This window comes from Salmo salar, chromosome ssa04 (assembly GCF_905237065.1).
Source record: "Salmo salar chromosome ssa04, Ssal_v3.1, whole genome shotgun sequence".
Lineage (NCBI taxonomy): Eukaryota > Metazoa > Chordata > Actinopteri > Salmoniformes > Salmonidae > Salmo > Salmo salar.
The window spans coordinates 20533009-20552953 of record NC_059445.1 but is presented as its reverse complement, the minus strand read 5'-3'; the positions used below and the strand labels follow the sequence as shown (position 1 = coordinate 20552953).

The following is a 19945-nucleotide window of genomic DNA, read 5'->3' as shown; positions in this document are numbered from 1 at the left end:
TTTGTTGATTTTTCTATATGATCAATCCATAAATGATCTAGACTTACATGCAACTGTATCTCTTGTGCTTTTGACAATGATTTCACGAGGCCTATTTCACATGATATGCCTAAAGATGATTTAATTACCTACATTATGTTATTTCAAATTATCCCTTTGGAGCTTAACATCAAGCTGCTCAAAAATATGCCTGAGCCTTTAATGGAGGGAGCACTTGTGTTTGATAGTTTTTGGGCAAAATGAGAATTGAGATGATCAGAGCGCACTTGTATCCCAACTGGAACTTGTCAATATTCTAAAACCAGTGCTTAATTTGAGGAACAGGACCCGGCACCTCTCCGTTTTGGACTGTTTCATTCCAGAACCTTGAAGAGGAGTGAGACAACATTCCACAAATCAATCAATCAACAGCCTGATCAACTCTATGCAAAGGAGATGTGTCGCAAAGTTTATTCATGCCAACATATTAAGCAGTAATTATGTCATGACTCTCCTGACAGTGGATCAAAGGACCCATCAGCTAGGCAAATGTTTGAAGATAGCCAGACCCCCTCTCTTCCACAGAAGAGGGGAAGGGGGGCTGTGCCGGTCTTGACACCTTAACACTGTGTCGTAAATTTAAGTAGGAGGGAACTTTCCCTCTCTGCCTTTCAGTATCCACCAAAGAAAGGCCTTTGTCCACAGAAAACCTTTGCCGCCAAAAACTCTAATGGCCAAAGAGTGAACTGTGGAACAATAATCATAAGATAAGAATGGTCGGCGGGGATCTAAAGAATAATCATACTGTTTATTATTTTGTGATGTCATTAAGGATTTTTATTTTACCTTTATTTAACTAGGCAAGTCAGTTAAGAACAAATTCTTATTTTCAATGACGGCCTAGGAACAGTGGGTTAACTGCCTTGTTCAGGGGCAGAACGACAGATTTGTACCATGTCAGCTCGGGGATTTGAACTTGCAACCTTTCGGTTACTAGGCCAACGCTCTAACCACTAGACTACGCTGCCGCCCCATTGTGTCGGCGTGATGGAACGCCCCCTTTTTACCCGAGGATAAAAGCCTTGGTAACAAAATATACATTATGCCGGGTTGTTGCTGGCGTGTAAAGTGGTCGGGAGCCTGAACCTGAATAATCAACCTTGAGATCAAGTAGACGGACGGTGAGCCGGACGTTACGAATGGTTGAAACTACCAGACCAGACAGTGTGGAGCGGTGGCTACATGGCTGAAAATGGTGAGACCAGTACATTGACAGGTTACTACTGGCGTGTAAAGTGGTCGGGAGCTGAACCCTGAATAATCAACCATTGAGACCAAAAGACGCGAGACCGTGGTCCACATGTTGAAATAGTTCAAAACTCTCAACTTCAACACAAATGAGAAGATAACCTCCACTACACGACCAGAAACATTCAGAATCTGCAGCTGTGCACGTAAAGGTGGTCCTAGAACTTTGACTAAAGACACAAGGTTGGAAGGAAGAAACCCCATCTGATGATCATTGGTACATCTGAAGTATCTGTCTAACAACCACTCCACTACCAAATAAGCTCTACAAAGGACATTGTGACCTCTGGTGGACAAACCAGAGTCTTACATCCCTCGACAACTTCACCATAGGACCCATCGAGTTCAACAGAGATAGATGACGATCAAGGACAGCTATGCGTAAATATATTGCATTTCTAATCTGAATGAGCGGTAGTCAGGGTGCTAAGTATTTGTATTTCCGTGAGCGTAGCTTCCAAATGTAACAACGATAGTTGACTCTCCCTTTCCCTCTCTTTCCATCCCTCCATCTTTTATAACCAAATGGTCATGCTTTTGTTAGTCCACTAGGGACCTGTTTTCATTGTATTACGTTAGTAATCAATAACCTATACCGTGTGTTTGTTTATGTATGTGTTATTATTTAGTTAGTAAATAAATAATTAAGCCAATTTGTGTATTGCTGATTCATCATTAAGGATAGGGTTCTTGCAGATATCAAGGAGTATGCGACTGTCACATGTGCTCCTTCTCCGGCCTCTATGTCACCAGGCTGCTCGTTATGGCGCACACCTGTCACCATCGTTACGCGGACCTTCAGACTCAACTGGACTCCATCACCTCCCTGATTACCTTCCCTATATGTCATTCCCTTTGGTTCCTTACCCAGGCGTTTTTGTTTCTGTTCCAGTGTCATGTCTGTGCGTTGTTTGTGTTTCTTGTTTTGTATTTAGTTGCGTTTATTTATTAAATCACTCACTCCCTGAACTTGCTTCCCGATTCTCAGCGCACTCGTTACAGCGACATTCAGAATGAGACTGATGAGGTAATGATTAATAAAACGGCTGTAATTGATATATAGATATCTTTAGAGTTTAAGTCGGGAGATAGTAACTCGTTAACCTCTCTAGGCTAGGCGGGACGAATTCGTCCCACCTACGTAACAGCCACGGCTATCCTGTGGCGCGATTTTCAAAACCTTAAAAATCCTATTACTTCAATTTCTCAAACATATGACTATTTTACAGCCATTTAAAGATAAGACTCTCGTTAATCTAACCACACTGTCCGATTTCAAAAAGGCTTTACAACGAAAGCAAAACATTAGATTATGTCAGCAGAGTACCAAGCCAGAAATAATCAGACACCCATTTTTCAAGCCAGCATATAATGTCACCAAAACCCAGAAGACAGCTAAATGCAGCACTCACCTTTGATGATCTTCATCAGATGACAACCCTAGGACATTATGTTATACAATACATGCATGTTTTGTTCAATCAAGTTCATATTTATATCAAAAACCAGCTTTTTACATTAGCATGTGACGTTCAGAACTAGCATACCCCCCGCAAACTTCCGGGGAATTCGCTAACATTTTACTAAATTACTCATGATAAACGTTCACAAAAAGCATAACAATTATTTTAAGAATTATAGATACAGACCTCCTCTATGCACTCGATATGTCCGATTTTAAAATAGCTTTTTGGTGAAAGCACATTTTGCAATATTCTAAGTACATAGCCCAGGCATCACGGGCTCGCTTATTTAGACACCCGGCAAGTTTAGCACTCACCATAATCATATTTACTATTATAAAAATGTCATTACCTTTTGTTGTCTTCGTCAGAATACACACCCAGGACAGCTACTTCAATAACAAATGTTGGTTTGGTCCAAAATAATCCATCGTTATATCCGAATAGCGGCGTTTTGTTTGTGCGTTCCAGACACTATCCGAAATAGTAAAGAAGTGTCACGCGCTTGGCGCAATTCCTGACAATAAAATTCAAAGTATTCCATTACCGTACGTCGAAGCATGTCAACCGCTGTTTAAAATCAATTTTTACGTCATTTTTCTCGTAGAAAAGCGATAATATTCCGACAGGGAATCTCCTTTTCGGCAAACAGAGGAAAAAATCCCAAAGGCGGGGGCGGTCGGGGTCACGCGCATAAGCTAGTGTCGCTTGATGGGCCACTTGAGAAAGGCGATAATGTGTTTCAGCCTGGGGCTGGAATGACGACATTCTGTTTTTTCCCGGGCTCTGAGAGCCTATGGAAGACGTGGGAAGTGTCACGTTAGAGCAGAGATCCTTAGTAAATGATAGAGATGGAAAAGAAGTTCAACAAATGGTCAGACAGGCCACTTCCTGTAAAGGAATCTCTCAGGTTTTGACCTGCCATTTGAGTTCTGTTATACTCACAGACACCATTCAAACAGTTTTAGAAAATTTAGGGTGTTTTCTATCCATATGTAATAAGTATATGCATATTCTAGTTACTGAGTAGGAGTGGTAACCAGATTAAATCGGGTATGTTTTTTATCCAGCCGTGTCAATGCTGCCCCCTAGCCCTAACAGGTTAAATAACTTTTCCCGTGGTGCCCCAAATTCCTAATGAGTTAATGGTTACATGATTAATTTCATTGAGTAACAATTAAACATAGTTATTTGATTCAATAAATAAGTCATCACATTAACTTCTTACATCTAGACGTTCCGCTAGCGGAACACCGCTCCAATATCCAATGATAAGGCGAAATACAAACTCCTCGAAAATCCGAAAACTTCCATTTTTCAAACATATGACTATTTTACACCATTTTAAAGACAAGACTCTCCTTTATCTAACCACACTGTCCGATTCAAAAAGGCTTTACAACGAAAGCAAAACATAAGATTATGTCAGGAGAGTACCCAGCCAGAAATAATCAGACACCCATTTTTCAAGCTAGCATATAATGTCACAAAAACCAAAACCACAGCTAAATGCAGCACTAACCTTTGATGATCTTCATCAGATGACACTCCTAGGACATTGTTATACAATACATGCATGTTTTGTTCAATCAAGTTCATATTTATATCAAAAACCAGCTTTTTACATTAGCATGTGACGTTCAGAACTAGCATTCCCACCGAACACTTCCGGTGAATTTACTAAATTACTCACGATAAACGTTCACAAAAAACAACAATTATTTTAAGAATTATAGATACAGAACTCCTTTATTCAATCGCGGTGTCCGATTTTAAAGTAGCTTTTCGGTGAAAGCACATTTTGCAATATTCTGAGTAGATAGCTAGCCTGTGATGGCCGGGCTATTTTGACACCCACCAAGTTTGGTACTCACCAAACTCAGATTTACTATAAGAAAAATTGGATTACCTTTGCTGTTCTTCGTCAGAATGCACTCCCAGGACTTCTACTTCAACAACAAATGTTGGTTTGGTTCCAAATAATCCATAGTTATATCCAAATAGCGGCGTTTTGTTCGTGCGTTCAAGACACTATCCGAAGGGTAACGATGGGTGACGCGCCGGCGCATATCGTGACAAAAAATGTCACAATATTCCATTACCGTACCTAGAAGCATGTCAAACGCTGTTTAAAATCAATTTTTATGCGATTTTTCTCGTAAAATAGTGATAATATTCCGACCAGGAGTCGTTGTTTTCGTTCAAAGACTGAAAATGTAAAATGGACTCTTCACGTGCACACGCGCGCCCGTCTCATTGTTCTCAGATCGACCACTATCCAAATGCGCTACTGTTTTTCAGCCATGGACTGCAAAGTCATCATTCAACGTTCTGGCGCCTTCTGAGAGCCTATGGGAGCCTTAGAAAGTGTCACGTTACAGCAGAGATCCTCTGTTTTCAATAAAGAGGGTATAGAAGGCCAAGAAATGGTCAGAGAGGGCACTTCCTGTTTGGAATCTTCTCAGGTTTTGGCCTGCCATATGAGTTCTGTTATACTCACAGACACCATTCAAACAGTTTTAGAAACTTTAGGGTGTTTTCTATCCAAATCAAACAATTATATGCATATTCTAATTTCTGGGCAGGAGTAATAAACAGATTAAATCGGGTATGTTTTTTATCCGGCCGTGAAAATACTGCCCCCTATCCATAACAGGTTAATGATAGTCACATCACGACAATTAAGAGTAGGCAAAGCGATCGCGTCAGCCGGAAATTATACCAAACATTTTACATTTGCAACATTTGATGTACAGTCACATTCACCGTGGTTTTCTGAAGCTTGCTATAGAGTTCGAAACTGGCGATGCCTCATCACGATTGTTTCAAATGATGGGGAATAACCAACGTCAATAAGCATCATCACTATCTTTCCTTTGCGGTAACTCAAACTGTCGTGATTACCAGCTGAGAAACTTTTCTGAGTTTATTTTACTCCTGGCTCAGAGTTTGTCTGGGCAGTGTCTTAACATCATCCTAAAACCTACTCTGAGATGTTTTCTGTTGTTGTTGTCTTAAAACAGGTTTTAACAGGACTCCTAAGACCTTTTCTGTGATGGTTTGTGGATACGGCCCTGTTCTTGATCAATTTTGTCTTAAGTGTGGGACTATGCCTTTGAATGATCAAACAATTAAAGAGTCAAGTAATCAAATCAACTAACATGTTTGCATAGTACTCATAACAATCCCTCATTGCCCAATCAAAAGATGCTCCATAGCAGGGTGCTCATATCAGATTTCTTGATCCAACATCCTCTCACTCTGTATCTCTTACAGTCAGTAGACATGGAGGATGGGAAGCCTGATCTGCTGCTAGTCAAAGAGGAGACGATAGAGGACGGACCAGAGAGCATTCTGCTGAGTGGACTAAAGATGGGGGAGCAAGGTAAGGGAGACATACAGTTTATTAGGTACACCACCCCATTCACAAAATGGTTTTCTCCTACAGACAGTGATTCACGTGGCCGTGGCTTGCTATATAAAGCAGGTAGACATGCACCGAGGCATTCAGTTACGGTTTGATTGAACGTTAGAATGGGAAAAATGAGTGACTTAAGTGTAGTATGATTGTCAGGCCAGGGGCGCCGGTTCCTGTATCTTAGAAACGGCCGGCCTCCTGGGCTTTTCATGCACAACATTGTCTAGGGTTTACTGAGAATGTGCAACAAAGGAAAAACATCCAATCAGTGGTAGTCCTGCAGGTGAAAAAAACGGCTTGTCGAGGGAGAATGTCAAGAATCGTGCAAGCTAGCGGGCAAAACAAATGCTGCAGTACAACAGTGCTTGTCACGGATAGGCTATTACAGCAGATTACCACACCGGGTTCCACTCATATCAGCTAAAAACAAGAAGCGGCTCCAGTGGGCACGCGATCACCTACACTGGACAACTGAGGAGTGGAAAAACATTGGCTGGTCCGCCGAATCCCGGTTCCTGTTGCGTCAGGATTTGGCGAAGGCAGCATGAATCCAGGGCCCCATACTGCCTGGTGTCAATTGTACAGGCTGGTGGTGTAATGGGGTCGGGAATGTTTTCCTGGCACGTTAGGTGCCTTGATGCCAAATAAGCCATGTTTGTACGCCACAGCATATCTGTAGCTGTTCTGGAGGAAAAGGTGGGTCCAACCCGGTACTAAATGGGTGTACCTAACAAATTGGCCAATGAGTGTTTAGCCTACATATAGGAATAGATCTTCAATGGGAATAGTAATGCGCCTTTTTAAAAAAAAATAACTATATATCATTTATTCGCCGTTAGTCAGCACCTCCACTCAAAATAGTTTTTCTGGGTGTGCTACAGCTCATGTTTTTTATTCTACATAATGTATGAACTTGATCAGGTAATTGACTCAAACTCCATATGTACAGTTTTCTCTGCCATGTTTGTAAAGTCTATTTTGTAACCTCTTCCTGCAGGTGGTTGGCTGGAGGCTAACAGAGGAGACTGGCCGACCATCTTGGATTCCCAGACGGGTGCAGCCATGGGCCCAGGGGACGACATCACTGAGCAGGCCAGGACCAGAGGCGACATAGTGGAGGTCAGTGGATGGGACAGCGTCCTCAACTCTGGGCTGGTGAACAACCCTGTTAACCACAACCAGAAACAGACAGTTGAACACAAAACAACAACCAAACTTAATCTCCATGACAACAGACTGGCTGAGACCAGGGCGAGGCGTAGATTTGGAGGTGTCCGTAAGCGGCAGGAGAGAACAGACTCTGACTCGGCTAGCGATGCTCCGTCCTGCTCCTATAGTTGTGATTCAGAGAGACTGATGGCGTCTCAGGTTAACCCCCTAACAGGTGCTGCCTTCAGCCTGCCTTCTATAGGATCTATCAACTGGAACATGGACCCTGCGACAACACAGACACTTCCTGGCCATCCTCCTCACACTCTCCTAATGTTAAACCAGACCTCAGACAATGCCAGTGCCTCAACACTAAATTGCTACACAAGCCCATTGACAAATTACAGTAGTAGAGATGGAATCTGTGGGAAACCCTTCAGTTTCCCCAAACAGGTGGAGATTCACACAGGGGAGAAACCATTTGGCTGCCAACTGTGCCGGGCCAGTTTTTCACACTTGTTCAACCTGAAGCGGCACCAAAGGGTCCACACAGGGGAGAAACCCTTCAACTGCCCCCAGTGTGAGAAGAGATTCTCCCACCAGCACCAGCTGAAGATGCACCTGAAGGTCCACACAGGAGAGAGGCCATTCGCCTGTACACACTGCGGGAAGAGGTTCTCAGAGAGGAGCTACCTCAGGATACACCAGAAGAAAATGCACACAGCCCATGTATAGATTATAGTGACATGTAATGTAGTGCTAGTTAGTTATGTTGGTTTAGGATGTAGTAGGGAACTGGATGAGGAGAACTGAGGAAAGAATGATTATGAGGTGGCAGAGTAGATGATATGGTGATGGTTAGTGTGATGGTGTCTGTAAAAATGCTTCACTGATGAAAAGTGACAACCTTGTCCTGTTGTTTGATGCTGGTGTTTTATAATGAGATGATGGTGCCTTAATTCAGGTTTATTTGACATGAAGCAATGTGTAAATCTGTACATATTTAGTTATTTTTGTGTTTTTAATATTTAGTTTATCAACTCTTGTTTTTTTATAACATCAACTTTTTTATTGCAAATGTAAAGCACTTTTGAGCCAAGGATTTGCAGATCGACTGACAGGTTAACACTTTTAGGCTTAGCCAGCTTTTGTTTGAGAAATGCATCCGGACACAGTACCATCTTTTTGGTTTCACCTGGTTGCCAATTCCAGATCCTTTGAGAACATCATTTGAGTCGTCGCCTGAAGCGTGAGAGGAATGGGAGACAAAGGAATCCAGCAGTGCTGAGGCAGAGGGCTCGTAAAGAGGACGACTGGCTACTATTCTGAACTGTGTGTGGTGCGCTTTCTGGCACCCAGAGCTGCTGAAGCATCAGCCAAGAGGGTGTTACACAGAGTGGATGAGGAGAAAGGCTTACCCTTTACAAGATCATCAGCAGACACCATTCTCTGACCAGCTCTCTCTGATCAAGCAATGAACTGACCCTCTCCATCTTCGGAGGATGCCGCTTTCAAAGACTTGGCCGCTATTGGTTGACCCGTCATGATATATTGCGTGGTTGTTTTTTTTTGTTGCTCTTGAAGCGCTTTGAGATTCTATGAAAAGTGCTCTAGAAATGTAATACATTATTATTAATGTTGAACCTTTTCCAAAGTATTCTAAAATGAATTGCGTCAAAGCAATGTGTACCAGATTTACAGAAAAGTAAATATAGTGAAGTTATTCTACTCATCACATGTATTGTTTTGTGCAATAAAAGTACTGTACTTCACGTAATGTGAGTGTATGACCATTTTGTTGAAATTAAATGCAAAAATGACTGTGTGATTGACCTGGTTATTTTTTATCATTGCAGGGACTGAGTTTCCCTTATGTCAGTTGAATCAACACATTTGGACATTTTTTTTGATTAACTCCAATGGCTCCATATTGTTAGATGGGCTTAACTGTGGTTAACATTTTATAATATCATGTCATGTTTCTGTGTACAGCAAAGAGTTTCTTATATAATCCTTTATGCTCTTCTGTTCAATTTGTGTTTACAGTCTGCAGTCCATGAGGACCTGCTGATATCCGGTGTTGGTGGCGGGAGAGATTGGACCTCTGAAGCGGCTGGTCACAAAACCTGGCCCCGGATCAGAACTCTGGATCAGGAGCCATCACTCTTCCTTCCCGAGTCAGAACCAGGACCGAACCGCGAGGGACAGAGACGCCACCACCACACAGAACACAACCAGTGGACAGGAGGACCGAACAACCTCAGTCCTGGTGGTCATCAGAGAGACAGAGCCTCCAGTCAGGGATCCAGTCTGCAGCCCAGACCCTTCTCTTCACAGTCTCAGTGCAGGGATGGAGCAGGGCCTGGGGCTGATAGAGATAGACCCTCCTGTTCCTATGATACAAATACCACAGTATCCATGATGAACAGAGCAGGTCACCCTGGGCTTCAGCCTTCACAGAGAGTGGTGGGAGACCCCCCTGGTGGGAGTCTAACAGGAAGTCTGTCTTCTCCTTCAGGATCTTGTTTAATGCCTGGTGACTGGGTTCATAGAAAGCATGGGTCTAGCCTTCCTCGGTTACCTCAGTGTTACCCCACCAATACAGACGGGGTCAGGATGGGCGTTCACCACGAGAGGTACCAAGACTATAACACAGCACACAATCCCAACAACACCCAAACAATGACTAGAGGTCAAGGAGGGAGCTCAAAGACTAACCACCTGAGGGTGGTCACTCCTGCTTCTACCTCCTCTGGTGTCATTGGGTCACAACGTGGGAGGCTGAGCGTTAGGACAGACGCTGACAAGCCATACGCCTGCCCCACATGTGGGAGGCGCTTTGCTAAGGTGAAATATGTCAAGCAGCACCAGACTGTCCACACCAATGAGAGGCCCTTCAAGTGCAAACTATGTTACAAGAGCTTCTCCCGCCTGAGTAACCTTATCAGACATAGGAGTGTTCACAACGAGGAGAAATCGTAGCAGTGTGGCTTGAGACATACACAGAGAATATCTGGGAACCATTCCTTAGCTGAAATATTAAAGTTAACATGTAAAGTAGGGCCAGGCTGTATATCATATTTTACTATATACCGGTATTGATGCATGGACTGGTTTGGGTTTTTACTTTGTATAACGGTGTTTCAATGTTTGGTTTGATAAACGTGTTAAGCCACTCTGTTGAGTAATGGCCGTTTATAGTTTAGTTTGTACCTTACTGACTGCAAACAGTTATTTTGTCTTTTCTTAGCAAGCTGTGGCTAAAATAAATCGTTTTAGTTCATGCTAATCGCTAGCGAAATGTACCTAGTCAGAGCAAACGTAGCTATCTAGCTAATACAGCCTGATACCTGGTGTCGACCTAGGTCAGCATGTTTGTGCAACGGTATATCCTAAATCAGAGAGGAATAGGCCAAGCATAAATATTTGATCTACATCCAAGCTACAGTAAGAGAAAACATTAATTAGGGTTCAATGGGAAACACTGGTTCCTACCCTGTCACAATAACACCTCCCTGGCTTTTTCATTCGTTGTTATGTCAACCACTGCATTCAGAGTGACCACTATTTTCTAGCTTTTGGTTGAAGTTTCATTAAACAGTATAAAACCATCAGAATGGACAAAGCCCCATTTAAAACACTTAAAAGCCCCCCCATAATAGGTGATAAAATGTTAATGACAAATCATGCCCTTTTTATATGTTGACTTCTTATTTGCTTGTTATTCATTTAGAATTAAACATTTCCTTCGAACCAATAGGTTTCTGTTCTTGCCCCCGATGGGATCTAGCCAGCCATTCTTTTAAGGTAATTTACTGCTCTGAGCTTGAAAGTGTTTTCACTAGATTCCACAGCCACAAAGTCAAAATTGGCTCTCAAAAAAATACCTGAAAACTTGCTTTTTGGTCTTAATTTAAGGTTAGGCATAATGTTAGGTTTAAAATCAAATGTTAAGAGAAATAGGCAGCTTTCAACCATAATTATGACTTTGAAGCTGTGTACGCTAGTGAAGACCCCTTGAAATATACTAATCGTGAATAGGTTTGATGTGTAACTTTATAGGCATTACCGTATGTCAATGAACAGCACGCATACCTTTTTCATTTCACCACACCCTTTGAGCTATGACGCCAACCAATAATATCCTTTCTCTTCAGTGAAACGAAAGTAAACAGTGAGCAAGAACACAACACATTGTTTTTAATTGATAGACGTTTATTAACGACATGGAACTCAAAATTTGACTAATTTAACTGCCCCGCATCACATACTTACCCCATGTAGTCTTTCATTCGCGTTGGAGACAGGACTTGGTTGATAAGCGTTATCTTGGTAAGGCTAGCTACTTTACCTGCTAACAATGGCTAACTGTATGGTTTTTCACACTCAAATAGCCTCCATCATGGAAGTGCTAGCGAATGCAGCCGTGACAGATATCTGTAAACTCGTAGACGACGACTATACAGTGTTTCGTTTGGAAATAACTCAAAGCCAGAAAGAAAACAGGGCATTGCGGAGGAAACTACAGCTACTGGAAATGAAGATGGCACGGGAGCGCGCAGAGAGGACAACGAGAGAGCGCGTTCTCGCCAGTCGTCCCAGTAGTGTCAAGATCCTCGACCGATACAGAGGAATGGCAAGAGGTACATTTTGCAGAAGACTGCGGGGCCTGTCGCCCGGTTCCCTTCAGCACTTACGTTCCGATGTGTTACCCAGAACTGGGTCTCGGTCAGTTTTGGGATAGTAGGCAATACTTCCCCTGATTACTAAGCGATTTTGCACCATTTTTTGTATTTTACTAGCAGGCAGATCAATTAAGAACAAATTACTCTTGCACAAAGGCAAACACTATTCTAACCAGATTCTTGATTTAATGAATTTCATATTACTTTATACAATTAAAGAATGTTTTGCATGGAACATAATACATTGATCGATAAATATAATATCAAGAAGTTATGACAAGTGTTACCTTACATCCTTGCCAATTGTAAACGGCCAATAGTGTACAATATACATTTACATTTAAGTCATTTAGCAGACGCTCTTATCCAGAGCGACTTACAAATTGGTGCATTCACCTTATGATATCCAGTGGAACAACCACTTTACAATAGTGCATCTAAATCTTTTAAGGGTGGGGGGGTTAGAAGGATTACTTTATCCTATCCTAGGTATTCCTTAAAGAGGTGGGGTTTCAAGTGTCTCCGGAAGGTGGTGATTGACTCCGCTGTCCTGGCGTCGTGAGGGAGCTTTTGACTGGGCTGGGCTGAGCGGGAACTGTGCTTCCTCAGAGGTAGGGAGGCGAGCAGGCCAGAGGTGGATGAACGCAGTGCCTTTGTTTGGGTGTAGGGCCTGATCAGAGCCTGAAGGTACGGAGGTGCCGTTCCCCTCACAGCTCCGTAGGCAAGCACCATGGTCTTGTAGCGGATGCGAGCTTCAACTGGAAGCCAGTGGAGAGAGCGGAGGAGCGGGGTGACGTGAGAGAACTTGGGAAGGTTGAACACCAGACGGGCTGCGGCGTTCTGAATGAGTTGTAGGGGTTTAATGGCACAGGCAGGGAGCCCAGCCAACAGCGAGTTGCAGTAATCCAGACGGGAGATGACAAGTGCCTGGATTAGGACCTGCGCCGCTTCCTGTGTGAGGCAGGGTCGTACTCTGCGAATGTTGTAGAGCATGAACCTACAGGATCGGGTCACCGCCTTGATGTTAGTGGAGAACGACAGGGTGTTGTCCAGGCTCACGCCAAGGTTCTTAGCACTCTGGGAGGACACAATGGAGTTGTCAACCGTGATGGCGAGATCATGGAATGGGCAGTCCTTCCCCGGGAGGAAGAGCAGCTCCGTCTTGCCGAGGTTCAGCTTGAGGTGGTGATCCGTCATCCACACTGATATGTCTGCCAGACATGCAGAGATGCGATTCGCCACCTGGTTATCAGAAGGGGGAAAGGAGAAGATTAATTGTGTGTCGTCTGCATAGCAATGATAGGAGAGACCATGTGAGGATATGACAGAGCCAAGTGACTTGGTGTATAGCGAGAATAGGAGAGGGCCTAGAACAGAGCCCTGGGGGACACCAGTGGTGAGAGCACGTGGTGCGGAGACAGATTCTCGCCACGCCACCTGGTAGGAGCAACCTGTCAGGTAGGACGCAATCCAAGCGTGGGCCGCGCCGGAGATGCCCAACTCGGAGAGGGTGGAGAGGAGGATCTGATGGTTCACAGTATCAAAGCCAGCCGATAGGTCTAGAAGGATGAGAGCAGAGGAGAGAGAGTTAGCTTTAGCAGTGCGGAGCGCCTCCGTGACACAGAGAAGAGCAGTCTCAGTTGAATGACCAGTCTTGAAACCTGACTGATTTGGATCAAAAAGGTCATTCTGAGAGAGATAGCAGGAGAGCTGGCCAAGGACGGCACGTTCAAGAGTTTTGGAGAGAAAAGAAAGAAGGGATACTGGTCTGTAGTTGTTGACATCGGAGGGATCGAGTGTAGGTTTTTTCAGAAGGGGTGCAACTCTCGCTCTCTTGAAGACGGAAGGGACGTAGCCAGCGGTCAAGGATGAGTTGATGAGCGAGGTGAGGTAAGGGAGAAGGTCTCCGGAAATGGTCTGGAGAAGAGAGGAGGGGATAGGGTCAAGCGGGCAGGTTTTTGGGTGGCCGGCCGTCACAAGACGCGAGATTTCATCTGGAGAGAGAGGGGAGAAAGAGGTCAAAGCACAGGGTAGGGCAGTGTGAGCAGGACCAGCGGTGTCGTTTGACTTAGCAAACGAGGATCGGATGTCGTCGACCTTCTTTTCAAAATGGTTGACGAAGTCATCCGCAGAGAGGGAGGAGGGGGGGGAAGGAGGATTCAGGAGGGAGGAGAAGGTGGCAAAGAGCTTCCTAAGGTTAGAGGCAGATGCTTGGAATTTAGAGTGGTAGAAAGTGGCTTTAGCAGCAGAGACAGAAGAGGAAAATGTAGAGAGGAGGGAGTGAAAGGATGCCAGGTCCGCAGGGAGGCGAGTTTTCCTCCATTTCCGCTCGGCTGCCCGGAGCCCTGTTCTGTGAGCTCGCAATGAGTCGTCGAGCCACGGAGCAGGAGGGGAGGACCGAGCCGGCCTGGAGGTTAGGGGACATAGAGAGTCAAAGGATGTAGAAAGGGAGGAGAGGAGGGTTGAGGAGGCAGAATCAGGAGATAGGTTGGAGAAGGTTTGAGCAGAGGGAAGAGATGATATGATGGAAGAGGAGAGAGTAGCGGGAGAGAGAGAGCGAAGGTTGGGACGGCGCAATACCATCCGAGTAGGGGCAGAGTGAGAAGTGTTGGATGAGAGCGAGAGGGAAAAGGATACAAGGTAGTGGTCGGAGACTTGGAGGGGAGTTGCAATGAGATTAGTGGAAGAACAGCATCTAGTGAAGATGAGGTCAAGCGTATTGCCTGCCTTGTGAGTAGGGGGGACGGTGAGAGGGTGAGGTCAAAAGAGGAGAGGAGTGGAAAGAAGGAGGCAGAGAGGAATGAGTCAAAGGTAGACGTGGGGAGGTTAAAGTCACCCAGAACTGTGAGAGGTGAGCCATCCTCAGGAAAGGAACTTATCAAGGCGTCAAGCTCATTGATGAACTCTCCAAGGGAACCTGGAGGGCGATAAATGATAAGGATGTTAAGCTTGAAAGGGCTGGTAACTGTGACAGCATGGAATTCAAAGGAGGCGATAGACAGATGGGTCAGGGGAGAGAGAGAGAATGTCCACTTGGGAGAGATGAGGATCCCAGTGCCACCACCCCGCTGACCAGATGCTCTTGGGGTGTGCGAGAACACGTGGGCAGACGAGGAGAGAGCAGTAGGAGTAGCAGTGTTATCTGTGGTAATCCATGTTTCCGTCAGCGCCAAGAAGTCGAGGGACTGGAGGGTAGCATAGGCTGAGATGAACTCTGCCTTGTTGGCCGCAGACCGGCAGTTCCAGAGGCTGCCGGAGACCTGGAACTCCACGTGGGTCGTGCGCGCTGGGACCACCAGGTTAGAGTGGCAGCGGCCACGCGGTGTGAAGCATTTGTATGGCCTGTGCAGAGGGGAGAGAACAGGGATAGACAGACACATAGTTGACAGGCTACAGAAGAGGCTACGCTAATGCAAAGGAGATTGGAATGACAAGTGGACTACACGTCTCGAATGTTCAGAAAGTTAACCTCTATGGGCTAGGTGGGACGCAAGCGTCCCACCCGTGGTGCACTCCATCAACAGCAGGTGCATTTCAAGAGCGGCAAATTTGAATCCAAATAAATGTCAAAATTCAAATTTTTCAAACATACAACTATTTTACACCCTTTGAAAGATAAACATCTCCTTAATCTAACCACGTTTTACGATTTCAAAAAGGTTTTACGGCGAAAGCATAAATTTTGAGTATGTTAGGACAGTACATTTACAAGAGTTGTGTGTAATGTTTTGTCAATTCAAAGACAGGGTCACCAAAACCATAAAACCAGCACTAACCTTTTACAATCTCCATCAGATGACACTCCTAGGACATTATGTTAGACAATGCATGCATTTTTAGTTCTATCAAGTTCATATTTATATCCAAAAACAGCGTTTTACTATGGCATTGATGTTGAGGAAATCGTTTCCCTCCAATAACCGGCAGTCAAGTCAGCACCACAAATTAAATAATTAAAATTAGAAAACATTGGTAAAATATTATATTGTCATTTAAAGAATTATAGATTTACATCTCTTGAACGCAATCAACTTGCCAGATTTAAAAATAACCTTACTGGGAAATCACACTTTGCAATAATCTGAGCACTGCGCCCAGAAAAATACGCGTTGCGATACAGACTAGCTGTCATGTTGGGGAGATCTAAAATCGAAAATACTATGTAAATAATCCATTACCTTTGATTCTCTTCATCAGATGTCACTTCCAGGTATCACAGGTCCATAACGAATGTAGTTTTGTTCAAAAAAGCTCATCATTTATGTCCAAAAATCTCCGTCTTGTTAGCACATGATCTAAGCCCGGCGGACTTCACTTCATGAACGAGGGGAAAAAATATATTTACGTTCGTTCAAACATGTCAAACGTTGTATAGCATAAATCATTAGGGCCTTTTTTAACCAGAACATGAATAATATTCAAGGTGGACGAATGCATTCTCTTTTATAACGTATTGGAACGAGGGTACCCAACATGAACTCGTGCGCCAGGTGTCTAATGGGCCATCATCGTTCCATGGCTCTTGTTCGGTCAGATCTCCCTCCAGAAGACTCAAAACACTTTGTAAAGGCTGGTGACATCTAGTGGAAGCAATAGGAAGTGCCAAAATATTCCTCAGCCCCTGTGTTTTTCAATGGCATAGGTTTAAAGGTAATACAACACATCAGGTATCCACTTCCTGTCAGAAAATGTCTCAGGGTTTTGCCTGCCAAATGAGTTCTGTTATACTCACAGACACCATTCAAACAGTTTTAGAAACTTTAGGGTGTTTTCTATCCATATATAATAAGTATATGCATATTCTAGTTACTGGGTAGGATTAGTAACCAGATTAAATCGGGTACATTTTTTTATCCAGCCGTGCAAATACTGCCCCCTAGCCCTAACAGGTTATTAAGCTTACGTTGCAAAAATCTTATTGACTAAAATGATTAAAATGATACAGTACTGCTGGCTGGTGAAGTAGGCTAGCTAGCAGTGGCTGCGTTGTTGACTTTGTTTGAAAGTGTAGCTGGCTAGGTAACCTCGATAGTTTCAGTACTACACCTTATCATGATACAAAGGCAACTATGTAGCTAGCTAACATAACACTAATCAAGACGTTAGTGTTGAGCATTTATAGTACATAACTTAACCACCCCTTTCCCTCCCAATTACTCTCTTACATGAAGGACATCTCACTGGAGGCCACAGGAGCTTTGTGAAGCCAGCGGGACACAACGTGTGGAGAGATGACCAACCAATAGCTATAGATGAGGGGACTGGAACCTCAACCCAGCATGTTATCGTGATAGAGGTTAGTGTCATAGTGTGACATAAAACATTTAAGTACAGCAAATGTGGCGTGTTTGTTTAAAAAAAAGCTCCCCTCAGCTATTCACTTGCTTACATGTGCATCCTCATTTATCTGCCATAGGGGAGCTTGTGAGACTTCCCCATGACATTGTTATCCAATTCAACTCATGTACTGATAATAACCTCCCCTCTTGTGTCAGTCTGCAGAGGCTGCAGGTCCTGGGGTCAAGCAGGAGAGGTCTGAAGGGGAGGAGGACCCCCGGCACAGCAGAGACATCCAGACTGGAGCAGCGGCTGGAGTAGCGCCCCCTGTAGTTAGGAAAGACCTCGCCGCCTCGCCCCAGGCCAGGACCCGACGCAGCATCACAGAGGTCAGTCCAACGCCATCCTCGAGACAGACCCAGAGACTAACTTTAACACACAGGCTCTTACACACAGGATCTGACCACAGATCAGACCCAGAGAGACTGTTGCTGGGGACACTGGGCTGTCCTCCTGCTCCTGGTTCAGAGTATTTACCGGTATTTCACCAGAGCCAGGGGACGGTTAATTCCCGTGGAGATGATGGTGACACGTTAGACACTGGAGGTGTTGATCCATCTTGTTCTTACGCTACAGAGATGGACCCTGGCAACATATCCTTGGGTTTAGAGCAGAGATGGGCAACTGCCGGCCCGCATATCAATTTCCAAAAACGGATAAATAAATAAAAAAATGCATACTGCATACACGTTTAGATAGCTGGCTGGAGTAATTTATCAATCTTAGTCCAATCTTTAAAATGTTAGCTGGCATTGGCTGATTGAGCGGCTGTCAGTGACTGACATGGAGCAGCGGCTGGAGTAGCGCCGGGTCTTAACTTAATGTTGCGATTTAGAACACACAAGATGCAATTTCAAAATTTGGTTGTGCATCAGCAGTTTCTCTTATGTCAGTCACTGACAGCCGCTCAATCAGCCAATGCCAGCTAACATTTTAAAGATTGGACTAAGATTGGTAAATTACTCCAGCCAGCTATCTAAACGTGTAGCAATCATGGTCAAATTACCGTCCAGGGGGCCCCCATTGATTTTGTTAGTCACGCTCTATCGGATATCATATTAAAAACTGCGAACATTTCTCTCCACCCGATGGCAAAATGAGAAGAATTGCATGAAATTAGATATACAATTGCAAAATCTTCTCTCCACCCCATCGCAACATTTGTAGAGTCAAGGATCGAGACCCAGTGTCCACGTCGATGGTGCCTTCCGATTCACACCCCCGTTGTTTTCATTTAGGTATTGAACTACAATTTTCATTGTTGTCAGCAGAAAAGTAAGATTTCAGTGTTGAATATTCATGGGTAAAATGTTGCATCCAGGTATTGTGTGATATACACTGAGTATATAAAACATTAGGAACACCTTTGCACCCCCTTTTGCCCTCAGAACAGCCTCAATTTGTCTGGGCTTGGACTCTACAAGGTGTGGAAAGCGTTCCACAGGGATGCTGGCCCATGTTGACTCCAATGCTTCCCACAGTTGTGTCAAGTTGGCCGGATGTACTTTTGGTGGTGGACCATTCTTGATACACATGGAAAACTGTTGAGCATGAAAAACCCAGCAGCATTGCAGTTCTTGACACACTTAAACCGGTGCGCCTGGCACCTATTATCATACCCCGTTCAAAGGCACATAAGTATTTTGTCTTGCCTATTCACACTCTGAATGGCCCACATACACAATCCGTCTCAGTTGTCTCAGAGCATAAAATGCCTTCTTTAACCTGTCTCCTCCCCTTCATCTACACTGACTGAAAGGGATTGAAACAAGTGACATCAATAAGGGATCGGACTGACCAGGTGAACGCTATGATCCCTTATTGACGTCACATGTTAAATACACTTCAATCAGTATAGATGAAGTGGAGGAGACAAGATAAAGACTTTCATAAACACTCTTTAGTGTCCATCACATCTGATCTCACCCTATTCTGCATACACTGACAGCGCTTTATAACAAATATACACTTACTAAATATACCTACACATACCAACATACTAACAAACACCTACTGTACACGTCAAAATAGTTTAGTTAGGTTTGTCTGATGACTTTTGACTTATCATAGCTGACTTATTTTAACCCACAACATCATATTTATGTCCACCATGATGGGTTTAACAACAATGAAGTCATTCTGTAACTACAGTATAGGACTCAAACATAGTGGGGATGGGTAAACACTCCATGTTGAAAGTGTGTTTATTATCTGTGTGTGCGTACCTGAGGGAGTATGTCTGTGTAATCTGTATCACCTGTCTCTTCCAGGAGGAGGAGGGTCCAGAGGTTCTGCTGGTGAAGGAGGAGGGGTGTGAGGAGGGTCTGGGGAACCCTGAGGGGAACATGGTCATGGAGGACAACCAGACTACACCTCCTCCTGAACCCACAGAGGAACCAGCTGAGCAGCACAGGACCACACACAGTCTCACTGAGGTGAGTGCACTGTGAACTACTGTCTGATGGTATTAGGTCAGGAGTGCTCATCTAAGATCAGTTTAGCCTTTTAGATAATGATGAATAAGGCTATGTAGATGGGTGGGGAACTGATCCTGTATCAGCACTCCTACTCTGAGACTCTTTGTGGATACGGGCCCAGGTCTTCAT

General features: G+C 44.2%; 1 protein-coding gene across 2 annotated transcripts in view; it reads left to right on the top strand.

Annotated features, from left to right (window-relative positions):
* LOC106602608 (uncharacterized) overlaps positions 1-10493 on the top strand; it is a 73550-nt gene extending 63057 nt beyond the window's left edge. For both annotated transcript variants that reach the window (XM_045717532.1, XM_014195349.2), the window contains exons 5-7: positions 6027-6135; positions 7166-7287; positions 9364-10493. In XM_045717532.1, the coding sequence (XP_045573488.1) occupies positions 6027-6135; positions 7166-7287; positions 9364-10299 (1167 nt within the window). In that variant the 3' untranslated portion in view covers positions 10300-10493. The remainder of the gene's footprint in view (positions 1-6026; positions 6136-7165; positions 7288-9363) is intronic.
* Positions 10494-19945: the final 9452 nt, after the last annotated feature.